A 20,502-nucleotide genomic window follows, 5' to 3' on the forward strand; every position below is an offset into this window, starting at 1 on the left:
CTGATAATGTTGACTATTTCCAAGCTGTGTCTTATACACAAAAAGCATGAGAAATCCAATCCAGCCAATTACAGCCCCATCAATCTATTCTTAATCATCAATAAAATGTTATCAAACAACACTTTCTTAGCAATAATATGTTCACTGATGTGCAATTTGAGTTCTGCAAGATCACGCAGCTGCTCATACAGCAGTAGTTCAAACTTGGACAAAAAAGATGAATTCCAGAGGGTGAGCTGAGATTGGCTGCCCTTGATTTCAAAGCTGCATTTGACTGAGTGTGCAATCAAGGAGACCTCACAAAGCAGGAGTCAGTGGGAATCAGGAGAAGAAAAACCATGGAGCAATCTTGGGGGGCAAAATCACCTTCACCTGTTCTTACCCTTATTAATTGATGACTTCATGGTGATCGTAAAAGTCACCTGTATATTGTGAAGCTGCAACAAAAGCATTAAATAGCAGTGAAGCAATTTGAACTGTAAAAGCTACGAGCACACTTACAAATGACATGTTCAATCATCTCGATCAAAATTAAGAGATAGCGTTACAATGATTGCAGCAGAAGATTGATTATTCAGGGATGGGTCTTTGAGTAGCATTGCTGACAGCAATTATGGAAGGATGAGAGGTGAAACTCTGAATACAGAACAGAATTAACATTGTTAGCTAGCATTAGGATCAGTACAAAACATTGAGTGGTCAGTAATTAGATGGGGAAAGAACAAAATGGTTTGGAGGTCAGTTTCTGAGAGGGATGAATCCCTCGAGGGTATTGCAGTTTTTTTTTGGAGGGGGAGGGGGCGATGGAATGGAATAGAACCTAGAGGGAAAAAAGGAAACATGGCAGAGGTAATATAAGGTGGAGGTGGGAGAATCACACATGGCTGGGAAGAATTATATAGCTTGACCAGGAGAGTGTTTAGTTTGGATAAGATATTGAAAATATCCATGGATATGGAGGGAATAATTGATTGTAAATACAAGAAATAAAAATTTAGACATCATAGGTGAATGGAAGTAATCCTACAATATTTCAATGTCAGTGAGGCAAGTTAGGGAGCATTTCTGCCCTCACTTCTGCTTTCACCTTTTCATTTTACTGTGTAATTTCTTTTCTTCCCTCACTCTCTAGTTCTGTCTCCTATCTTGTTGATCTCTCTCTCTCTCACACACTCACACTCACACTCACACTCACACTCACACACATTCTCCTGTTGCTTTGTTGCCCCTCTCCTCCAAATGGGAAGCTTTGGTATCTAGATTCCATTCAGAAAGAAATACTGTGGTATATTTAGGGATGTATTGTTATAAGTATTGAAACTGACATAATATCTATCTTTAATAGCTGGATTCTGAGGCAAGTGACAGTTTAAAAGATCTACAAGTGAAACTTAATAATGTTCTCGATGATCTCAGCGATGTTTTTGGTGTTAGGTAGGTAATTTGTTTTTTATATTTATCTGTATTATAAAGATTGACACACCATCAAATTTCCAAAGTTAATTCAATAGTCCTAGGATTATAAAATCATTGGGAGATGGTATTGCATAACTAGATCTTGTGTATTTGTGGAGCTTGGATTTATATTCTGTTCAATTAGTTGCCTGCATTTGGGCATAACAAATGGTTTTAGCAACCCACATGTGCAAGGGGGCGATCAAGTCATCGTCTTTCTTTTGATCAGTATAATTCCTACTGAAAATGTGAACCATAAGTGAGGGCTGGAACATACTGAGCTATGACAGTCCCTTTAGCAGAATTACCCAGTGTCACTGTGTAAACTTTTAGATGAGTTCTGGCAAGTTAATAGTTAAATGTCCTAAATTTCAATCCAGCAAGAAGTTGTTTGATTTCAATACAGGAAAGATGAACAATTCATTTAAAAAAAAAAGAGAAAGCAAGTGAAGTGATATGATTTTAAATTTCAAAGTACAGGTATTTTTTTTTCTGAGTTTTCAATGTAACCTCTTCCAGTGTCAACAGAAAAATGGATTTCACTTTATTTGCCTTTTTAACTGTATGTATATGTGAGAAGTGCTTAAAAAGGACATTTTGTCACAGCCTTTCATCTTGCAATCACAAGGTCAATTTGCAGAAAGTTAAAAATCACACGAAACCAGGTTATAGTCCAACAAGTTTAATTGGAATCACTAGCTGTCAATGCCATGTTGTGTGATTTTTAACTTTATCCATTCCAGTCCAACACCAGCACCTCCAAATCATGAATTTCCAAGAAATACCAAGGGAGATCAAAAATCGAAGCTCGGGTGAGCTGTTCAGTCCATCGAGTCTGCTCTATCGTTCAGCATGATCATGGCTGATCCTCTGTCACAACGCCATATTCCCAGTCTCTCCCCTCTTGTTACCTTTAACCTCTAGACGGCAATTTTTAAATATGTTAAAGCATATTTCTTATGTATGTTCAGTGACTTGGCCTCCACAGGCTTCTATGGTAGAAAATTCCACAGGTTTGCTCTCCTCTGTGAAGAAATTTCATGTCATCTCTGACCAGATTGGCTTACTGTGTATCCTGAGACCACGCTCCCATGTTTTGAACCCCATGGCCAGGGGAAACAAATCACACCTCCATCTAGTCTGTCCAGCCCTTTCAGAATTTTACACTTCTCAATGAGATTCCCTCTCATTCTTCTAAACTCCAGTTAATACACACCAAGGCAACCCAATCTCTTCTCATGTGATGAATCTGCCATCCTAGAAATTACTCTCGTGTACATTTACTGAACTTCCTCCATGGCAAGTATATCTTTTCTGAGATAAGGAATCCAAACCTGCACACAGCACTGAGGGTATTGTTTCACCAAGGACCTGTAAAACTACAGTAAGACTTTCTTGATACTTTCATCAAATCCTCTTGCAATAAAGGCCAACTTACTCCATGCTGACGTAAATGCCTACTGCACATGCATTGGCGAAAGTGAGGACTACAGATGCTGGAGATCAGAGTCTAGATTAGAGTGGTGCTGGAAAAGTACAGCAGGTCAGGCAGCAGCCGAGAGCAGGAAAATTTGACGTTTCGGGCAGGAGCCTTTCATAAGGAATGAAGGGCTCCTGCCCTTCCTGATATAGGGTTCCTGCCCGAAACATCGATTTTCCTGCTCCTCGGATGCTGCCTGACCTGCTGTGCTTTTCCAGCACCACTCTAATCTTGACTACTGCACATGCATGCTTACTTTCAGTGATCAGCATAGAAGGACACCCAGGTGTCTTTAGAAATCAATATACCCTAATCGATCACCATTGAAACAATACCCTGCCTTTCAATTTTTCTTACCAAAATGTACAATTCATTTATCCACCTTATACCCCACCTGCCATGCATTTGCCCACTCACTCTACTTGTCTAAATTGCCTTGAAGGCTCTTTGCATCCTTCTCATGTTTGTATTATCAGCAAGTGTGAATATATTGGATATGATTCTCTGTACAAATCATTGGCATATGTTATGAATGGCTAAAGCCCAAAATCTTATTTCTGCGGTACCTTATTTAACCACCTTCCACTTCATTAAAGATCCGTTTACTCCTACTCTCTGTTTTTATTTTTTTTAAGATTCGTTGATGCCGGTGTTGGACTGGGGTGTACAAAGTTAAAAATCACACGACACCAGGTTATAGTCCAACAGGTTTAATTGGAAGCACACTAGCTTTCGGAGCGACGCTCCTTCATCAGGTGATTGTGGAGGGCTCGATCGTAACACAGAATTTACAGCAAAAATTTGCAGTGTGATGTAACTGATTGTCTGTTAAGCCTTTCATCTGTTAGAATACAGTGATAGAAGTGAAACTATCACTGTATTCTAACAGATGAAAGGCTTAACAGACAATCAGTTCTTCAATGTATAATTTCAGTTACATCACACTGCAAATTTTTGCTATAAATTCTGTGTTACGATCGAGCCCTCCACAATCACCTGATGAAGGAGCGTCTCTCCAAAAGCTAGTGTGCTTCCAATTAAACCTGTTGGACTATAACCTGGTGTTGTGTGATTTTTATTTTTTTTAAAGTGAGGTTATATTTGCCACCCTCTAATCTGCTTTGACTATTCCAAAAATGAAAGAATTTTGGAAGACAGCAGCCAACATAGCAACAATTTCCATGTGCTCCTCTGGGGTGTAGGTTTATCAGGCTCGGAGGATTTATCAGCTTTCTGTCCCCTTAATTTCTCCAGCATTACTATTTTTTTCCACTGATACTAATCTCCATGGACCTCATTCTTTCCAGCAGATCCTTACTTATGTAACATTTCTTGAAGTTATTTTTGTCATATTCTATGAAGACAGAACTAAAGTAATTGTTTAGTTGCTCTGCCATTTCCTTATTCTCCATTATCAATTTTACCATTTCAGATTGTAAGGAGCCTACGTTATCTTTAAAACATATTTTCTTTTTACATACTTGTAGAAGCTCACACAATCTGCTTTATCTTTCCCTTCAAAATTAATCTCATACTGTACTTTTTCCCTTCTTAATCAACCTGTTGATCCTTCTTTGCTGAATTCTAACTGTTCTCAGGCTTGCTGCTTTTTCTAGCAACTTTATAATACTCCCCTTTGGATCTAACACAATCCTTAATTTCTTTGGTTAGCTACGGTTGGGCCACTTTTCTTGTTAGGTTTTTCTACCATAAGGCATGTGAACAGTTGCAATGCATGCAATTGTTCCTTAAACAATAGTCATTGCTTTGCCACTGTCATACCTTTCAGTTATTCAAACTATCACAGCCAGCTCGTCGCTCAATCTTCAAAATTCCAGTGGAAACAAACCTAATCTGTACAACCTCTCCTCGTAAGAGAACCTGTTTATTCCAGGTATTAATCTAGTAAACCTCCTCTGAATGGCCCTCAATATACTTAAATTCTTCGTTAAATAAGGAGAAGAGGTATGGTCTCACAAATGCTCTGTTCAGCTGAAGGACAACATTCTTACTTTTATGTTCAGTTCTTCTCATAATGAAGGATAGCATTGCATTAGATTTCCTGGTTGCATACTTAGTTGCATGCTAACTTTCTGTGACTTATCCACTCAAACACCTAAATCCCTTCACACCTTACAATTCTGCTATTATTCGCCATTTAAATTGTATTCTACTTTTTCATTCTTTTCACATTTCATTCATTTTTCAATGGGCCACCAGAGACCTGGGTTCAATTCCAGCCTTTGTGAAGTTTGGGCATTGTCCCCATGTCTACATGGGTTTCCACAACGTGCCCCAGTTTCCTCCTACATTCCGAAAATGTGCAGGTTAGGTTGATTGGCCATGCTAAATTATCCTATGGTGTCCAGGGGTGTGCAGGCTAGGTAGATTAACAATGGTAGATGCGGGATAATGGGGATAGGCTCTTTGGAGGGTTGGTGCAGACTTGACGGGCTGAACAGCGACTTTCTACACTGTAGGGATTCTGTAATTCAAAGTGAACTGCTCCACATTCATTCATATTGAAGTACGTTATGATAACTGATGAACATATGAAACAGGAGAAAAAATAGACCATTCTGCCTCTTGAGCCTAATCCTTCATTCAGTCAGATTATAGTTGATGTGTTTATGGTTCGAATTCCACATTCCTATCTATACCTGATAACAGACAGCTGACTGCTAACCTTTATTGAACCAGAAACATGGACTGACTCTGGTCAAGGCATTGCCCTGAGAATTGGACAAGAGAATGTAACCTCCTTTGTTGAGATGAAACATACACAGTATATCCATTTTTTTTCTCTGTCAACCAGGCAGCACTTTACTCCCATATGGTATAAATATTGTTTCCCTTCTCATTACATGACTATTTGCAAGAATAGCAATGTATGAAATGGTTCCACAGAGACTGGTATCCCACCACCAAGTCACCTTTTATTTGGAGAGTCCTTGACACTAATCCAGCTTCATCAGAGCCAACTCTGAGTGAATAGGATAGCTGACACTCCTGTTCTTATCCATCACCCAGGGCTCCTTTATTGGATCAAGTTGACAGTCCCAGTCAGGGAATTCATATTCTCTGAGGTCCACTTGACGTGACTTTGTTACAATCACTACAATGTACATCTTTTAAAAATTTCAACTGAGTGTATTTTTTTTAACATGGGGCATATTCTTATTCTGAAATTGTGTTGATATTAACTTTTGCAATTTGTAGTTTCCAGCCTCGCCTTGATGAGTGTGTAAAACAGATGGGAGATATCCTCAGCCAGGTCAAAGGGACAGGGAATGTGCCTGCTACTGCTCGCAATAGTGTGGCTCAGGATGCTGATAATGTGCTCGGACCATTAATGGACTTCTTGGATGGCAAGTGAGTCTTGAGACAGAAAAGCAAGTGAGTTGTAATAGAATGTATGAGGCATTTTGGAGTAGCAACTACAAATTTCATTAAAAAGTGTACATTTCAAGTTTCTGGTTGTAGTTTTAACAAACAGTTGTTGTAGAGATTATTTTCTACTCATGCTACTCCAATACTGGACTATTAGTGGAAAATTAACTTGACAATAACAAAAGAAACCCCTGTGCCATCCCTAACAGTCCTGCCTTCCTGTCATTCATTGTCCTATTTAACCTCTTTCTTTATTGCCTTATTTGCTGCGTGTTATATTACTAGATGCTATGCATTTCTTAAAATATAAACCAAGAAATTAGCTGACTGTTCGGTCCATGTTACCACAGTTGTTAATTTGGCAGGTATGGAAACTCTTCCCTTTTGGAAGCTGATTAATGACAGTTTATAAATTTTTTACATAGAATTTTAAAAATAATTTATGAGTTGCTCCTAATTTCTGAACGTAATTGAATGAAGTTAAAATGATACTTATCCAAGATTATTCACTTTGTGCTTTCCAAAGATTATTATTTCATAGTCCAAAAAGGGTGAACACAATATCTTGTACATTTGTTACGCATAGAGTTTTTATAGAATGGAAACAGGCTCTTTAGTCCATCATGTCCTTGCCAGTCATCAAGCATCAATCTATTCTAATCCTAAATTCCAGCACTTCGCCTGTATCCTTCTATCTGATAACAGTTTTTCAGTGTCTTGATGCTTCCTACCTCCATCACCTCTCTTAGGCACTAAGTTGCAGAAATCCACAGCTCTTTGTTTGAAAATAATAGTTTCCTTAAATCCCCTCTAAAGATCCTGTTTCTCCCTTCAACTGTTCCTCCTAGTTATTGGCCCTCTACTAAGTGGAAACATTTCTTCCTTTAGGGTGTAGATTTGCTCGCTGAGCTGTAGGTTTGATATCCAGACGTTTCATTACCTGGCTAGGTAATATCATCAATGGCGACCTCCAAGTAAAGCGAAGCTGTTGTCTCCTGCTTTCTATTTATATGTTTGTCCTGGATGGGGTTCCTGGGGTTTGTGGTGATGTCATTTCCTGTTCGTTTTCTGAGGGGTTGATAGATGGTATCTAGATCTATGTGTTTGTTTATGGCGTTGTGGTTGGAGTGCCAGGCCTCTAGAAATTCTCTGGCATGTTTTTGCTTAGCCTGTCCCAGGATAGATGTGTTGTCCCAGTCGAAATGGTGGGTTTTTTTCATCCGTGTGTAGGGCTACGAGGGAGGGAAGGTCATGTCTTTTTGTGGCTAGCTGGTGTTCGTGTATCCTGGTGGCTAACTTTCTTCCTGTTTGTCCTACATAGTGTTTGTGGCAGTCCTTACATGGAATTTTATAGATGGCGTTGGTTTTGTCCATGGGTTGTACTGGGTCTTTTAAGTTTGTTAGTTTTTGTTTGAGAGTGTTGGTGGGTTTGTGTGCTACTCGGATTCCGAGGGTTCTTAGTAGTCTTTTGTCATCACAAAACGAAACAAAATAGAAGAGACATTTAACATCATCAACAACACCCTCACAGGCATAAAGTTCACCAATGAGGAAGAAACCGACAACAAACTCGCATTCCTGGACGTCACAGTCGAAAGAAAGGACAACAGAGAACTACAAACCTGCGTATACAGAAAACCGATAAACACTGACCAAATACTTAACTACACCAGCAACCATCCCAACACACACAAACGAAGCTGTATCAGAACGCTATTCCAACGAGCCACCACACACTGCAGCACAGACGAACTTCGGAAAACAGAGGAGAACCACCTATACAACATATTCAAGAAGAACGGATACTCAAAAAATACAGTCCGCAGATTCCTCAAGAACAAACCACGACAAGCAGACCAAACACAGCCAGAAACCCTAACCACCTTACCATACATCAAAGAAGTCTCAGAAATGACAGCCAAACTACTAAGACCCCTCGGAATCCTAGTAGCACACAAATCCACCAACACTCTCAAACAAAAACTCACAAACTTAAAAGACCCAGTACATCCCATGGACAAAACCAACGTCATCTACAAAATTCCATGCAAGGACTGCCAAAAACACTACATAGGACAAACAGGAAGAAAGTTAGCCACCAGGATACACGAACACCAGCTAGCCACAAAGAGACATGACCCTCTCTCCCTCGTAGCCCTGCACATGGATGAAAAAAAACATCATTTCGACTGGGACAACACATCTATCCTGGGACAGGCTAAGCAAAGACATGCCAGAGAATTCCTAGAGGCCTGGCACTCCAACCACAATGCCATAAGAAAACACATAGATCTAGATACCATCTATCAACCCCTCAGAAAACGAACAGGAAATGACATCACCACAAACCCCAGGAACCCCATCCAGGACAAACATATAAATAGAAAGCAGGAGACAACAGCTTCACTTCACTTGGAGGTCGCCACTGATGATGTTACTTAGCCAGGTAATGAAACGTCTGGCTATCAAACCTACAGCTCAGCGAGCAAACCTACACCCTAAACCTCAACCTGAGCTACAAACCTTGCAAAAACATTTCTTCCTATTTGCCCCATCTGTGCCTCTCAGAAATTTGTATACCTCAATCTGATTCTTCACCCTAATCTTTGCCTTCTCACCCTCAAAGTACCTCGTTAGTCTCGATAGCTGAATTACTCCAGCGCAGTAAACATCCTGGTAAATCTCTTCAGTATATTCACCAGCTTCCCTTTATCCAAGTTGTTTCCTCGAAGAAATAAAATAAATTAGTTAATTTTCCTTTGATAAAACCAAAAAATGGAAATATTTGACAATACATATTCTAGATTCAAATATCCTAAATATTCTGTCTGAATTAAACAGCATTGCTGAGTAACAAAAAGTAGCCAACTGAAACAAGGTTATTTGCCTTTATTTAATTTGCAGTCTGACATTGTTTGCAAAAGTCTGTGAAAAGACAGTGTTGAAACGAGTTCTCAAGGAACTGTGGAAAATTGTGGTGAACACAATAGAAAGGACTATTGTGCTGCCTCCTCTCACTGATCAATCGGTAAGTAACCAAAATGTGGCTGATATTTTTACAAGGGGTTATAATGGTTTCAATTGCAACTTCAGTGTTATGCATGTGTAAAACTATACAGAGTTACATATAGAGTGTTTATGCTCCACTTGAGTCTCCTCCATCCTTCATCACGGAAAATAGTACATAACTTTCTATTCCCTTCTCTTTCATATGCTTATTGCAAACTTCCCTTAAAAGATCTTTATACCATATACCTAACCTGTGCTGTGGTTGCAAGTTCCACATTCCTAAATCTTGTATTCTATATTGCAAACAACTGTCGGCTTGTTTTGTTTATGTACAGAATATTAGTGTGTAGGCAGTGTAGTCATGTTAGTGTTTTGGTCCCTTCAACAATTGAATAGCACCGAGGCATTTTTGTAACAGAAAATGGATAACTTATGTTTCGAGCAGTTTAAATCAATACTATATTATATTATGTGCTGTTTGTGCCAACTCAATGAGCTTTGAGTCCAATTAATCTATTTTTCATAATTTTTGTTATTAAACAAAACATTCCTAAAGATCGCCAGCATAATTTTCAGTATGTTTTATAAATAATATTTTTGATAATTGTTTCTATTTTTTAAATAAGGGAGAAGTGCTCACTTTATTCAATTGTTTAATAAACATATTACCAATGGCTCTAGTTTTAACTGTGCATTGGTCATGGTAGCCTGTATAATTGAACCATGTTAGTGTCCTTGCATAAATAGATGTTTAGTGGAATACATGGCAAAACATTTCTCTAATATATAATCTTTTCATGCTTTATATTTTGCTGACCATGCTTCACGTAACATCCTGTCTGCAAATTTGCCTACCACCTTTGATGCTCTGGTCACCAGTAAAATCATTATTTTCTTTTACCCTGGCCATTCCCCTCATTTGGCTGTCATCTCCACTGCTGTAATTCCAAAGCATGCAGACACAGCAGGATATGGTGAACAATAATGAACCACTAGTTTTTAGCCATTACTGCAAGATCTATTTGGAAAATGTAAAATGACACCAAAGCTGTTCGTTACTCCAGGATCATTCTGCGATGCAAATATAACTCAAGCTTTTTTTCTCCACTGATGATTGTTTTGTAAAACCCCTCCACATTAACCTCCAACAATAAGACTGATAACCTTAGAGAGTTATTGTCACAAAATTGAAGCAAGCAGTTTCTGTGGCAGCCCTACCTTCCGATAATGCTCCTCCCTGCCCTAGCCTTAATCACTCATCTTTCTCTAGATCTTCTTTCTCTTCTCATGCCCTCTTCAAGCTCATCTTTTCTGCGAGGTGCATGTCTTACTCTCTTTGTAGTGATTCTAACAAAGAGGGGCTTAGATCATGTTTTGGGCGAGTGAATTCTTATGGAAAGTTCGTACATAACCTGGTGTCCATCCAGGCACCTTTGCATCAACTCCTAAAAAAGGGTCAGCCTTGGAAATAGTTGCATCAACAAGTCCTAGCTTTCAGTGGAGTAAAAAAGCAGCTATCAATCTTGAAGACGTTGGCACGTTATGATCCCAAGCAAGGTCTGGTGCTGATATGTGATGCCTCCCTTTATGGCATCAGAGTGGTATGAGCTCATAGCTGGCCCAATGAAGAGGAACGCCTAATAGCGTATGCATCTAGGACTTTGACTAATGCAGAGTGTGAATATGCTCAGATAGAGAAAGAAGGATTGGCAGTCCTATTTGGAGTCAGAGAGTTCCATCTATACCTTCGTGGTTGAAAATTTGTGACGATTACAGACCAGAAACCCCTACTTGGTCTGCTTCAATAAGGCAATGCCACCCATAGCTTTGGGCCACATTCAGCAGTGGTTTCTAATACTAAGTGCTTATAAATATAAGTTGAAACACCGGGAGGCCAAGTAGCAAATGAACCTTGAACCGTCTCCGCTGGCTGATGCACCACTGGTGGTGCCGCCACGGGAAGAGTCCATTCTGGTTTTAAATATTTTGAACATCCTTCTGATCACTCCTGACAATATCAGACTGTGGACCCAAAATGACCCCACCCTGGTAAAAACAGCTGGTGGTGATGGGGGAAACAAAAAAGTAATTACAATCAGAACCTCTTTGCACCCAATGAGGCTGTACAAAATGGCATTTTATTTATGGGAAGCAAAAATGATTGTTCCGAGCAAACATCGTCGCCAGATACTGTACTCCATCAGGGTCATTCAGGGGTGTCCGAAATGAAGATGTTGGCGAGAATTTAGATCTGGTAGTCAGGATTGGATGCGGGCATAGCCATATTGGTGGGACAGTGCCCAGAGTGCCAACAAGGACATAAAGTACAACCAGCAGCTCCCCCCACATTCGTGGGAATGACTAGGAAAACCCTGGACTCTGTTTCACTTCAACAATGCCAGCTCTTTCATGGGCTCACTGTTTGTAGTCATTGTGGATGTCCACCGAAAGTGATTGAACGTTCGTAAAGTTCAATCAGCAAACACAGGGCCAACATAGAACAGCTGCGAGCATCTTGTTCAGTACATAGGCTCCCGGATGTATTGGAAAAAGTGAGGACTGCAGATGCTGGAGATCAGAGCTGAAAATGTGTTGCTGGAAAAGCGCAGCAGGTCAGGCAGCATCTAAGGAACAGGAGAATAAGGAGCTTATGCCCGAAACGTCGATTCTCCTGTTCCTTGGATGCTGCCTGACCTGCTGCGCTTTTCCAGCAACACATTTTCATCCTGGATGTGTTGGTCACAGACAACAGGCCATCATCTATCTGCAGGGAATTTGAGTATTTTCTAAAGTTGAATGATGTTCGGCACATAAAGACAGCTCCGTACCATCCATCGTCCAATGGTCTTGCAGAATGAGCAGTCCAAATTTTGAAGACAGGCTTGAAGAAGTAGTCTATAGCTTTACTTGATACTAAACTGTCCCGGTTCCTATTTGATTAATGGACCACATTGTCATGCAACTGCAGAGATTGCTCTAGCAGAGTTGCTAATGAAGAGAAGACTCTGATCTTACCGGACCTGGGGGCGGAGGATGAAACGGCATCAGGAACGCAAATTCTGGATACAAGACTCATCTAAATGAGAGAGATAGTTTACTTCAGGGGATGAAGTTTGGTGCCAAAACCATGGAATTGGCCCTGCATGGATAAGAGGTATTGTCGATATGAGGTCAAGTCCTATGACATATAAAGTTTGGGTAAGTGAGGCAGTTCTAAAGAAGTATGTGGACCATATGAAAGCTGCAAAACATACCCGGCCCCTCAGAATAGCCAGAAAGGCTGTCAGAACCCATGAGTTCTTCCCCTCCATCTCACATGGAAGAAACCTCTGAGTCTGCGATAGACATGGAGGATGTTGCAGCCTCGATGCCCTCATTACCTTCAGGTTTATAAAATCATGAGGGGCAGGGTTAGGGTAAAAAGCAAAGGCATTTTTCCTCACGATAGCCAAGTCCAAAACTAGAGCATGTAGGTTTAAGGTGAGAGGGGAAAGATTTAAAAGGGAACTAAGGGCAACCTTTCACACAGAAGGTGATGCATGTATGGAATGAGCTGCCGGAGGAAGTGTTGGAGGTGAGTATAATTATGAAATTTAAAGGCATCTGGATTGGTACTTGAATAGGAACGGATTAGAGGGCTATGGGCTAAATGCTGGCAAATGGGTCTAAATTATTTAAGCATATGTGGTTGGCTTGGACGGGTTGGACCAAAAGGTCTGTTTCTGTGCTGTACACTCTACGACTCTAAGAGGATGAATTTCTTCTGAGATAAGCAAGAGGTAAGTAAGATCTGGCACATCCCATGTCTGAGGCTGAGATAGACGAACCAGATGCAAACACGACCCATGAGATTCTCCAAGAAAAAGAACAGACCTACGTCCCCATACCTAGAGGGGTGGGATGTAGTGATTGTAACAAGGTCAGCCAGGTGGACCTAATAGAATATGAGTTCCCTGATTGGAGCTGTTAACTTGGTCCAGTCAGGGAGTCCTGGCTGACAGATAGAAATAGGAGCATCAGAGGTTCTGTTCATTCCTGAGAGCTGGATATGAGAAAGCCAGACCAGTGTCAAGCAGTATACACATGTAAATAAAAGAGGAGTTGCTGACAGAGTACCGGCTTCTGTAGTGTTTCATCACAGTTTTGACGATAGAAAAACTGTGTAATCTTTTTTTCAAGACATGGACTCCTGAAAGTGTTGGTCACAGATAATTGACCATCATTTCCCAGCAGGAGTTTGAAGATTTCCTGAAGTTGAATGGGATTCAACATGTAAAGATAGCTCCATACCATCCATTATTCATTGGCCTGGCAGGAAGAGTTATCCAAACTTAAAAATCTACCTTGAAGCCTCGCTAGATTCCAAGCTGTCACAATTCTTATTTGATTATAGGACCAGCCCAATGCAACTATAGCTATAGCACCGACAGAGTTGCTAATGGATGGAAGACTCTGACCAGGTTAAGTCTGATCTTCTTGGACATGGTGGGGAGAGTGTAATGGCATCGGGATTGCCAATGCCAGACACAAAACTCCTCCAAGCAAGAGGGGCAGTTTGGTACAGGGGATGAAGTTTGGTGCAAAAGTCACAGAAATGGCCCTGTATTGGTAAGAGGTATCGTCGACATGAGGTCAGGACCAGTGACGTATAAACTTCAGGTCAGTGCAACGGTCCTGAACAAGTATGGACCAAATGAAAGTCACAAATTCACAAACTGTGTGGGAGAAAACATGCTCTGCCCTTGGTAAAGTTAGAAATGCTGCCAGAACCCATGAGTTCACCCTCTCTGTTTAATTCAGATAAATGCGAGGTGCTGCATTTTGGGAAAGCAAATCTTAGCAGGACTTATACACTTAATGGTAAGATCCTAGGGAGTGTTGCTGAACAAAGAGACCTTGGAGTGCAGGTTCATTAGCTCCTTGAAAGTGAAGTTGCAGGTAGATAGGATAGTGAAGAAGGCGTTTGGTATGCTTTCTTTTATTGGTCAGAGTATTGAGTACAGGAGTTGGGAGATCATGCTGCGGCTGTACAGGACATTGGTTAGGCCACTGTTGGAATATTGCGTGCAATTCTGGTCTCCTTCCTATTGGAAAGATGTTGTGAAACTTGAAAGGGTTCAGAAAAGATTTACAAGGATGTTACCAGGGTTGGAGGATTTGAGCTATCGGGAGAGGCTGAACAGGCTGGGGCTGTTTTCCCTGGAGCGTCGGAGGCTGAGGGGTGACCTTATAGAGCTTTACAAAATTATGAGGATAGTGTAAATAGGCACAGTCTTTTCCCTGGGATCGGGGAGTCCAGAACTAGAGGGCATAGGTTTTAGGCTGAGAGGGGATAGATATAAAAGAGACCTAAGGGGCAACTTTTTCACGCAGAGGGTGGTACGTGTATGGAATGAGCTGCCAGAGAATGTGGTGGAGGCTGGTACAATTGCAACATTTAAGAGGCATTTGGATGGGTATATGAATAGGAAGAGTTTGGAGGGATATGGGCCCTGGCAGGTGGGACTGGATTGGGTTGGGATGTCTGGTTGGCGTGTCCAGTTTGGACCGAAGGGTCTGTTTCCATGCTGTCCATCTCTATGACTCTTTTGAATCAGAGATGGACATGATGGATGTAGCTGCCTTGACACCTTTGCTGCCGGAAGAAGAGAATGAAATTGTACTGAGACACTCCTGGCACAAGAGGCGAGCTCCCGTGCATTACCGTTTTCAAGGCTGAGTCAGAAGAACTTGACCTCGTGCTAAAATGCCCCAGGAGGATCTCCAAGAAAAACAACTAGACTATGTCCTCAGACTCAGATGGGAACAGATGTAGTGATTGTAATGAGCTCAGCCAGCTGGACCTCATAAATAATGGGTGCCCTGATAGGGGCAGTTAATCTGGTCCAATCAGCATGACTGACAGATTTCAACAAGTGTATCAGAAGTTCTCTTTACTCTCTGGGATGGCTCTGAAGCGGCAGTACTAAAGTCAGGGACTGTTCACGTGTAAATAAAGATGAGTTGGTGACAGGATACCAGGCTGTGTGGAGTTATTTCATCTTGACCTTATTTTCCTTAAACTGCTAACCATCTAACGTTCCCTCCTAGTCCTTATGTTTCCAATATTGTTAACAGTTCTCTCTGTTCATGCATTGTTCCTCCTTCCTTTAAATCTACCATTCTTCTTGGGACAGCACGGTGGCTCGGTGATGAGCACTGCTGCCTCACAGTGCCAGGGACCCAGGTTTGATTCACACCTCGGGCGACTGTCTGTGTGGAGTTTGCACATACTCCCCGTGGCTTTCCTCCGGGCGTTCCGGTTTCCTCCCACAGTCCAAAGCTGTGCAGGTCAGGTGAATTGGCCATGCTAAAATGCCCATAGTGTTAGGTACATTAGTCAGGGGTAAATGGAGGGGAATGGGTCTGGGTGGGTTACTCTTCAGAGGATCGATGTGGACTTGTTGGGCTGAAGGGCCTGTTTCCATATTGTAGGGAATCTAATCTAATCTAATCTAATCATAAACAAAACTTTGATCCATCACCTTACAAACCATCTCCAACCTCCACTTCCTTTCCAAAATCTTTGAATGCGCTGTTGCCTCCCAAATCCACTTTCATCTTTACCAGAATTTCACAATTGAAACCCTTTAGTTAGTTTTCCACCTTACATTAGACCATTACAGCTCATGTAATTGCAATGGCCTAGTGGTATTACCGCTAGACTGTTAACCCTTAAATAATGTTCCAGAGACCTGGATTTGAATCCCACCATGGCAGATTGTGGAATTTGAATTCAATAAAAAAAACTATCTTGAATCTACTGATGACCATGAAACCATTGTTGATTGTTGGAAAAACCCATCTGACTCACCAGTGTTCTTCAAGGAAATCTGCCACTCTCACCTGGTCTGGCCTAAGTGTTGACTCACAACTGCCTTCTGAAATGGCCTAGCAAGCCTCTCAATTCAAGGGCAGCTTGGCATGCATAATAAAACTGGCCAGCCAGTGACGTTCAAGTCCCATGAGTAAATATAAAAATATAATAAATATTATAAATGTCACAAATTGCAAATCATTGTGACAAGCATTTCCTTGTTCATCCTCTCGACTTGCAACGCTTGATTTTGATTGACTTTTTCAATGTCTCTCTATTTTTGACTAATTCTGTGGGACTGCTCACCTCTGCTTCTATTCTTTTCTAATTTTGTCCAGATATTTAATTGCAATGGTTTCAGTTTGTGGTCCTATAGCATTATATTTGGTATCCCTATGTGATCTGTCCTTGGCCCCCTTCTTCTCAATTATATGCTTGCCCTCAGCATTATTATTCTTTCTTAAGAGTCTAGGCTCTTTGTCAATTTCATTTTGTATCCTTGGATGAAAACCCAGATTCTGCAAAAGGTTTTACTTTGTTCGTGAATGGGAAGAAAGTAAACCTCTGCCTGATTGACAGTTTTATGATGTCATGATAAGCTTATCTTTTCTGTGTTCTGAGGATTGTAAAAGGAGAAGTAGGACTGTTTAGGAACCAAAAATGGGAATTATACCTGGAGGAAGAAAGCATGGCTGAAGTGGTAAATGAATACTTTTCATCTGTGTTTACCAAAGAGAGAGCAAGGTGCAATCACCCATGGCAACAGGAGGGAACCCAGTCACTGGAAAGGTTTAAAATTGATTGGACAAACTATTGGTAGTTAAAGTTTCAAGGCACCATGACTGGATGAGATGTGTCCAAGGATTTTGGAGGAAGTGAAAGGGGAAATTGTAGAAGCACTGTCCACAATCTTTCACTCTTCCCTAGACTCGTGGGGGCAAGCAGAAGATTGAAAAATTGCAAAAAAATCACAGCTTGTTTAAGAAAGGTGGTAAGAATAAGCCAAGAGTTATAGATCAGTCAGCTTAGTTTCCAGAGCATCCAGAGACAATCATTTGGGTTAGAATTAGTCGTTACATGGAAAAAGGTCAGTTAATTAGGAACAGTTATCATGGATTTCTAAAAGGAAAATCATATTTAATTAAACTGCTGGAGTTTTTGAAGATGTAAGAGAAAGGCTGCATGAGGGTAATGATGTTGATGTGTGGTGTACATGGACTGTCAGAAGGCGTTTGACACAGTGCCACACAACAAGCTTGTGAGGAAAGTTATGGCATGAAATAAGAGTCAGTAGCAAAATGGATACAAAATTGACTGAGTCATAAGAAACAAAGAGAAATGATCAATGGATATTTTGGGGGCCAGAGGAACGTTTGTTGTGAATTCTCCAGGGGCCAGCATTGGGACCCTTGCTTTTCCTGATGCATATTAATGATCTTGGTGAGCAGGGGACAACTTCAAAGTTTATAGATGATTCAAAACTTAGAAGAATTGTAAACTGTGAGAAGGAGAGTGTACAACTCCATAAGAACATAAATAAGTTGGTGAAGTGAGCAGAGAAGTGGCACATGAAATCCAATACAGAGAAGTGTAAGGTGATGCATTTTGGTCAGAAGAACTTTTGAAAGAAAGTATTAATTAGGGGGTACAATTCTAAGAGAGGGATTGCAGGATAGAAGGACCTGGGTGTATATGCACAGATTATTGCAAATGACAGGACAAGTTGACAGAGCATTCAGTAAAACCTACAGTATCCTCAGCTTTATTAATAGGGGTATAAAGTGGAAGAGAAAGGAGGTGATGTTGAAGTTGAATAAGGTATTTGTTAGACATAAGCTGGAGTATTGTATACAGTTGTAGTCTTCACAATACAGGAAAGATGTGAATGCATTGGAGAGAGCATAAAAGTGATTTACAAGAATGGCTCCAGGAATGAGGAACTTTGTTATGAGAATAGGTTGAAGAAGTTGGAGCTGTTTTTCTTGGGGAGAGAGAGGCTGAGAGGAGATTTGATTGAGGTTTTAAAAACCATGAACAGCTGGATGGAATGGATAGGAAGAGGATGATCTGCTTTTAAAAGAAGAAAATAATGAAGGCACATGGATATAAAAATGATGTGCTGAAGAAGAAAAGTGATATGAGATTCTCACACACTGTCTGAAAATGTGGTGGAGACAAGTTCAATTGACACATTCAAGAGGGCATTGAATGATTATTTGGATTGAATTGGTGGGCAAGGATGTGAGGAAAAGCAGTGTTTGGCACACGGTAATAGAACCTGTGCAGACAAATGAATGAGTAGCCTCCTTTTGTGCTTCTATTTCCTCAGCAAGGGTACCTTTGATAAGCAAAAGGAATCTTGTGAAGATGCACTTTATTGGTCTCTGAAGAATCTGTTTGTAACATTAATTTGCTCACAGTTTAACCTATTTGTACTTATAACCTACATGTTTTAAATCTTTGATTGGACTTTTTAAACAACTGTTGAGTTTCTCACTGATCAAATGTACTCTTGTGAGTAGATACAGAAAAAGTATCCTTCAGAAAAAAAATTGTGATTCCTGTTTTATACGTTCTTCTTTTCTCTGCTCTCCAATTAATGACTAAATAACCCTTCTGTAGCTATAGCATTTTCAGATTGATTGGATTTATTAATAAGTTTATTGAAATATTGCTCCCAGGATGACCATTCAAGTAAAATGGGAGCCAGGAATTCAAGTTTAGAATCTGCATTATCTACAGATATTTTGAAGTCTCAACCTGACGAAACCTGTGTGACACAATGAAAACTATTTTAAGCTGTGAGACCTCTCATTTTGCAACTGTAATATGTAAAAGTTTAAATTCATGAGAGGATGGTGCCTGTTTTTGAATGCACAACAGGCATAGAATATATCAGTTGAACAATGGGAATGCCCACAAGAAATCTGTGCTGACCTTGGATACAAAGTTAAATTAACATATTTTTGGTGTGCCACCAGTTACCTAGAACTGGTGTTGGACACCTTGTATGTTAATTATAAGTCTAATGCTGGCAAAGGACATTTTGCATTGGTGTGCAGGGCAAGATTTAGTCTTCCACTGCTCAAGACTCTTCAACATTCCCATTGATTACAAATTATAAGCTTCTTTTCAGATAAATTAAAAGATCTTTGTAGCCTGGAGGAGCTCTACTGCAGTAGCAGTAGGTCTTATCACCATTCTTCATCCCTGCTTTCCTCACTGTTGCTGGCTTCAACCACATTTTGAAATTTCTCTAAGAATAGCTGATGGTGAGATAGTCAGACAGTATTTAATGTTTCTTATTAGGAAACTTCTGGAGAGATCTAACTGTATTAATGTTTCATCTTCAGTTTGTAGATTAAATCTGAGGATTCTTGGACCTCTAGATTTGGGCACCCACTACATAGTACCGAGTACAGGCCAGGAAACAACCCCTGTACCCCAAAGTGTTTAATTTAATGGTCTTAAAATTCAAAGCAACTTGTGATCCTGTCCCACCTCAATAAAGTGCCTGTTATTCATGTCTTAACTTTACATGGACGTCAAATAGATATCTAGCCAAAGTTGAGATTTATCTTGGACTTGCCTCACCACAATATAAGCTTGACATTTTGTTTTTAGAAATACTAATGTCATCACTGCTTTGACAGGGTCTTCTCCACACTGGGCAGAGACCGATTTTAATTTCCTTTCCCTATTTGGTGTACTAATTCAGCACAGAGCAGGGATTGGATTTGAGTCATTCCTTGGGATAGCAAGTCAAATAACTTAAGGATGTTTCACATTTAAAAATCATTTTAATTGCAATCAATCTTGTCTATAATATGTAATCAGAAAATATAAGGATCTGGTGTTAAGTTGACTGATGACTGTTTCTTTAATTGTTCTTCCTGCTGGTTTTTACAGATGATTGTAAGTATGATATTGCTTATGTGTCTGTCACTAGGTGTTTTTGTCGCATTCTTTCTGTTAATGTAATAGCACTTTTGTCACTTGAAGTACAGTTAGCTTCGTTACTTGCCGTACATCTAGATTTGCAGTGTTTCTGCTAAATTAAATGTTCTGTCTTCTGATTTGTTTCTGCACAAAGTTCCACAGTCTTAACACCACAGCAACACTGGATAGTGTGCTACTTGCAGGAATACTAATTGTCTCCCTTGTTTGTAAAAGCTGAGGAGTTTCATAGGTTTACTAATTGTGTGTAAAGTTGTACACTCAATTTTTCCTTTAGTATCTTCTGTATTAACTGTATCCAAAGAGAAAATTGACGCTTGGATGTTTAGCTTGAGAGATGTAGCTATTCTTCTCA

At 40.3% G+C, this 20,502-nt stretch overlaps 1 protein-coding gene across 8 annotated transcripts in view; it reads left to right on the forward strand.

The window, feature by feature from the left end:
* The window catches only part of LOC122548946 (protein unc-13 homolog B-like), a 643,343-nt gene that overhangs the window by 577,595 nt on the left and 45,246 nt on the right, over positions 1 to 20,502 (forward strand). For 5 of the 8 annotated variants that reach the window (XM_043687965.1, XM_043687956.1, XM_043687975.1 and 2 more), the window contains 4 exons: positions 1,346 to 1,434; positions 6,155 to 6,307; positions 9,230 to 9,353; positions 20,100 to 20,105. In XM_043687965.1, the coding sequence (XP_043543900.1) occupies positions 1,346 to 1,434; positions 6,155 to 6,307; positions 9,230 to 9,353; positions 20,100 to 20,105 (372 nt within the window). The remainder of the gene's footprint in view (positions 1 to 1,345; positions 1,435 to 6,154; positions 6,308 to 9,229; positions 9,354 to 20,099; positions 20,106 to 20,502) is intronic. The other 3 variants (XM_043687983.1, XM_043688010.1, XM_043688019.1) reach the window with 1 other exon arrangement.

Source organism: Chiloscyllium plagiosum, chromosome 1, assembly GCF_004010195.1.
Source record: "Chiloscyllium plagiosum isolate BGI_BamShark_2017 chromosome 1, ASM401019v2, whole genome shotgun sequence".
Classification (NCBI taxonomy): domain Eukaryota; kingdom Metazoa; phylum Chordata; class Chondrichthyes; order Orectolobiformes; family Hemiscylliidae; genus Chiloscyllium; species Chiloscyllium plagiosum.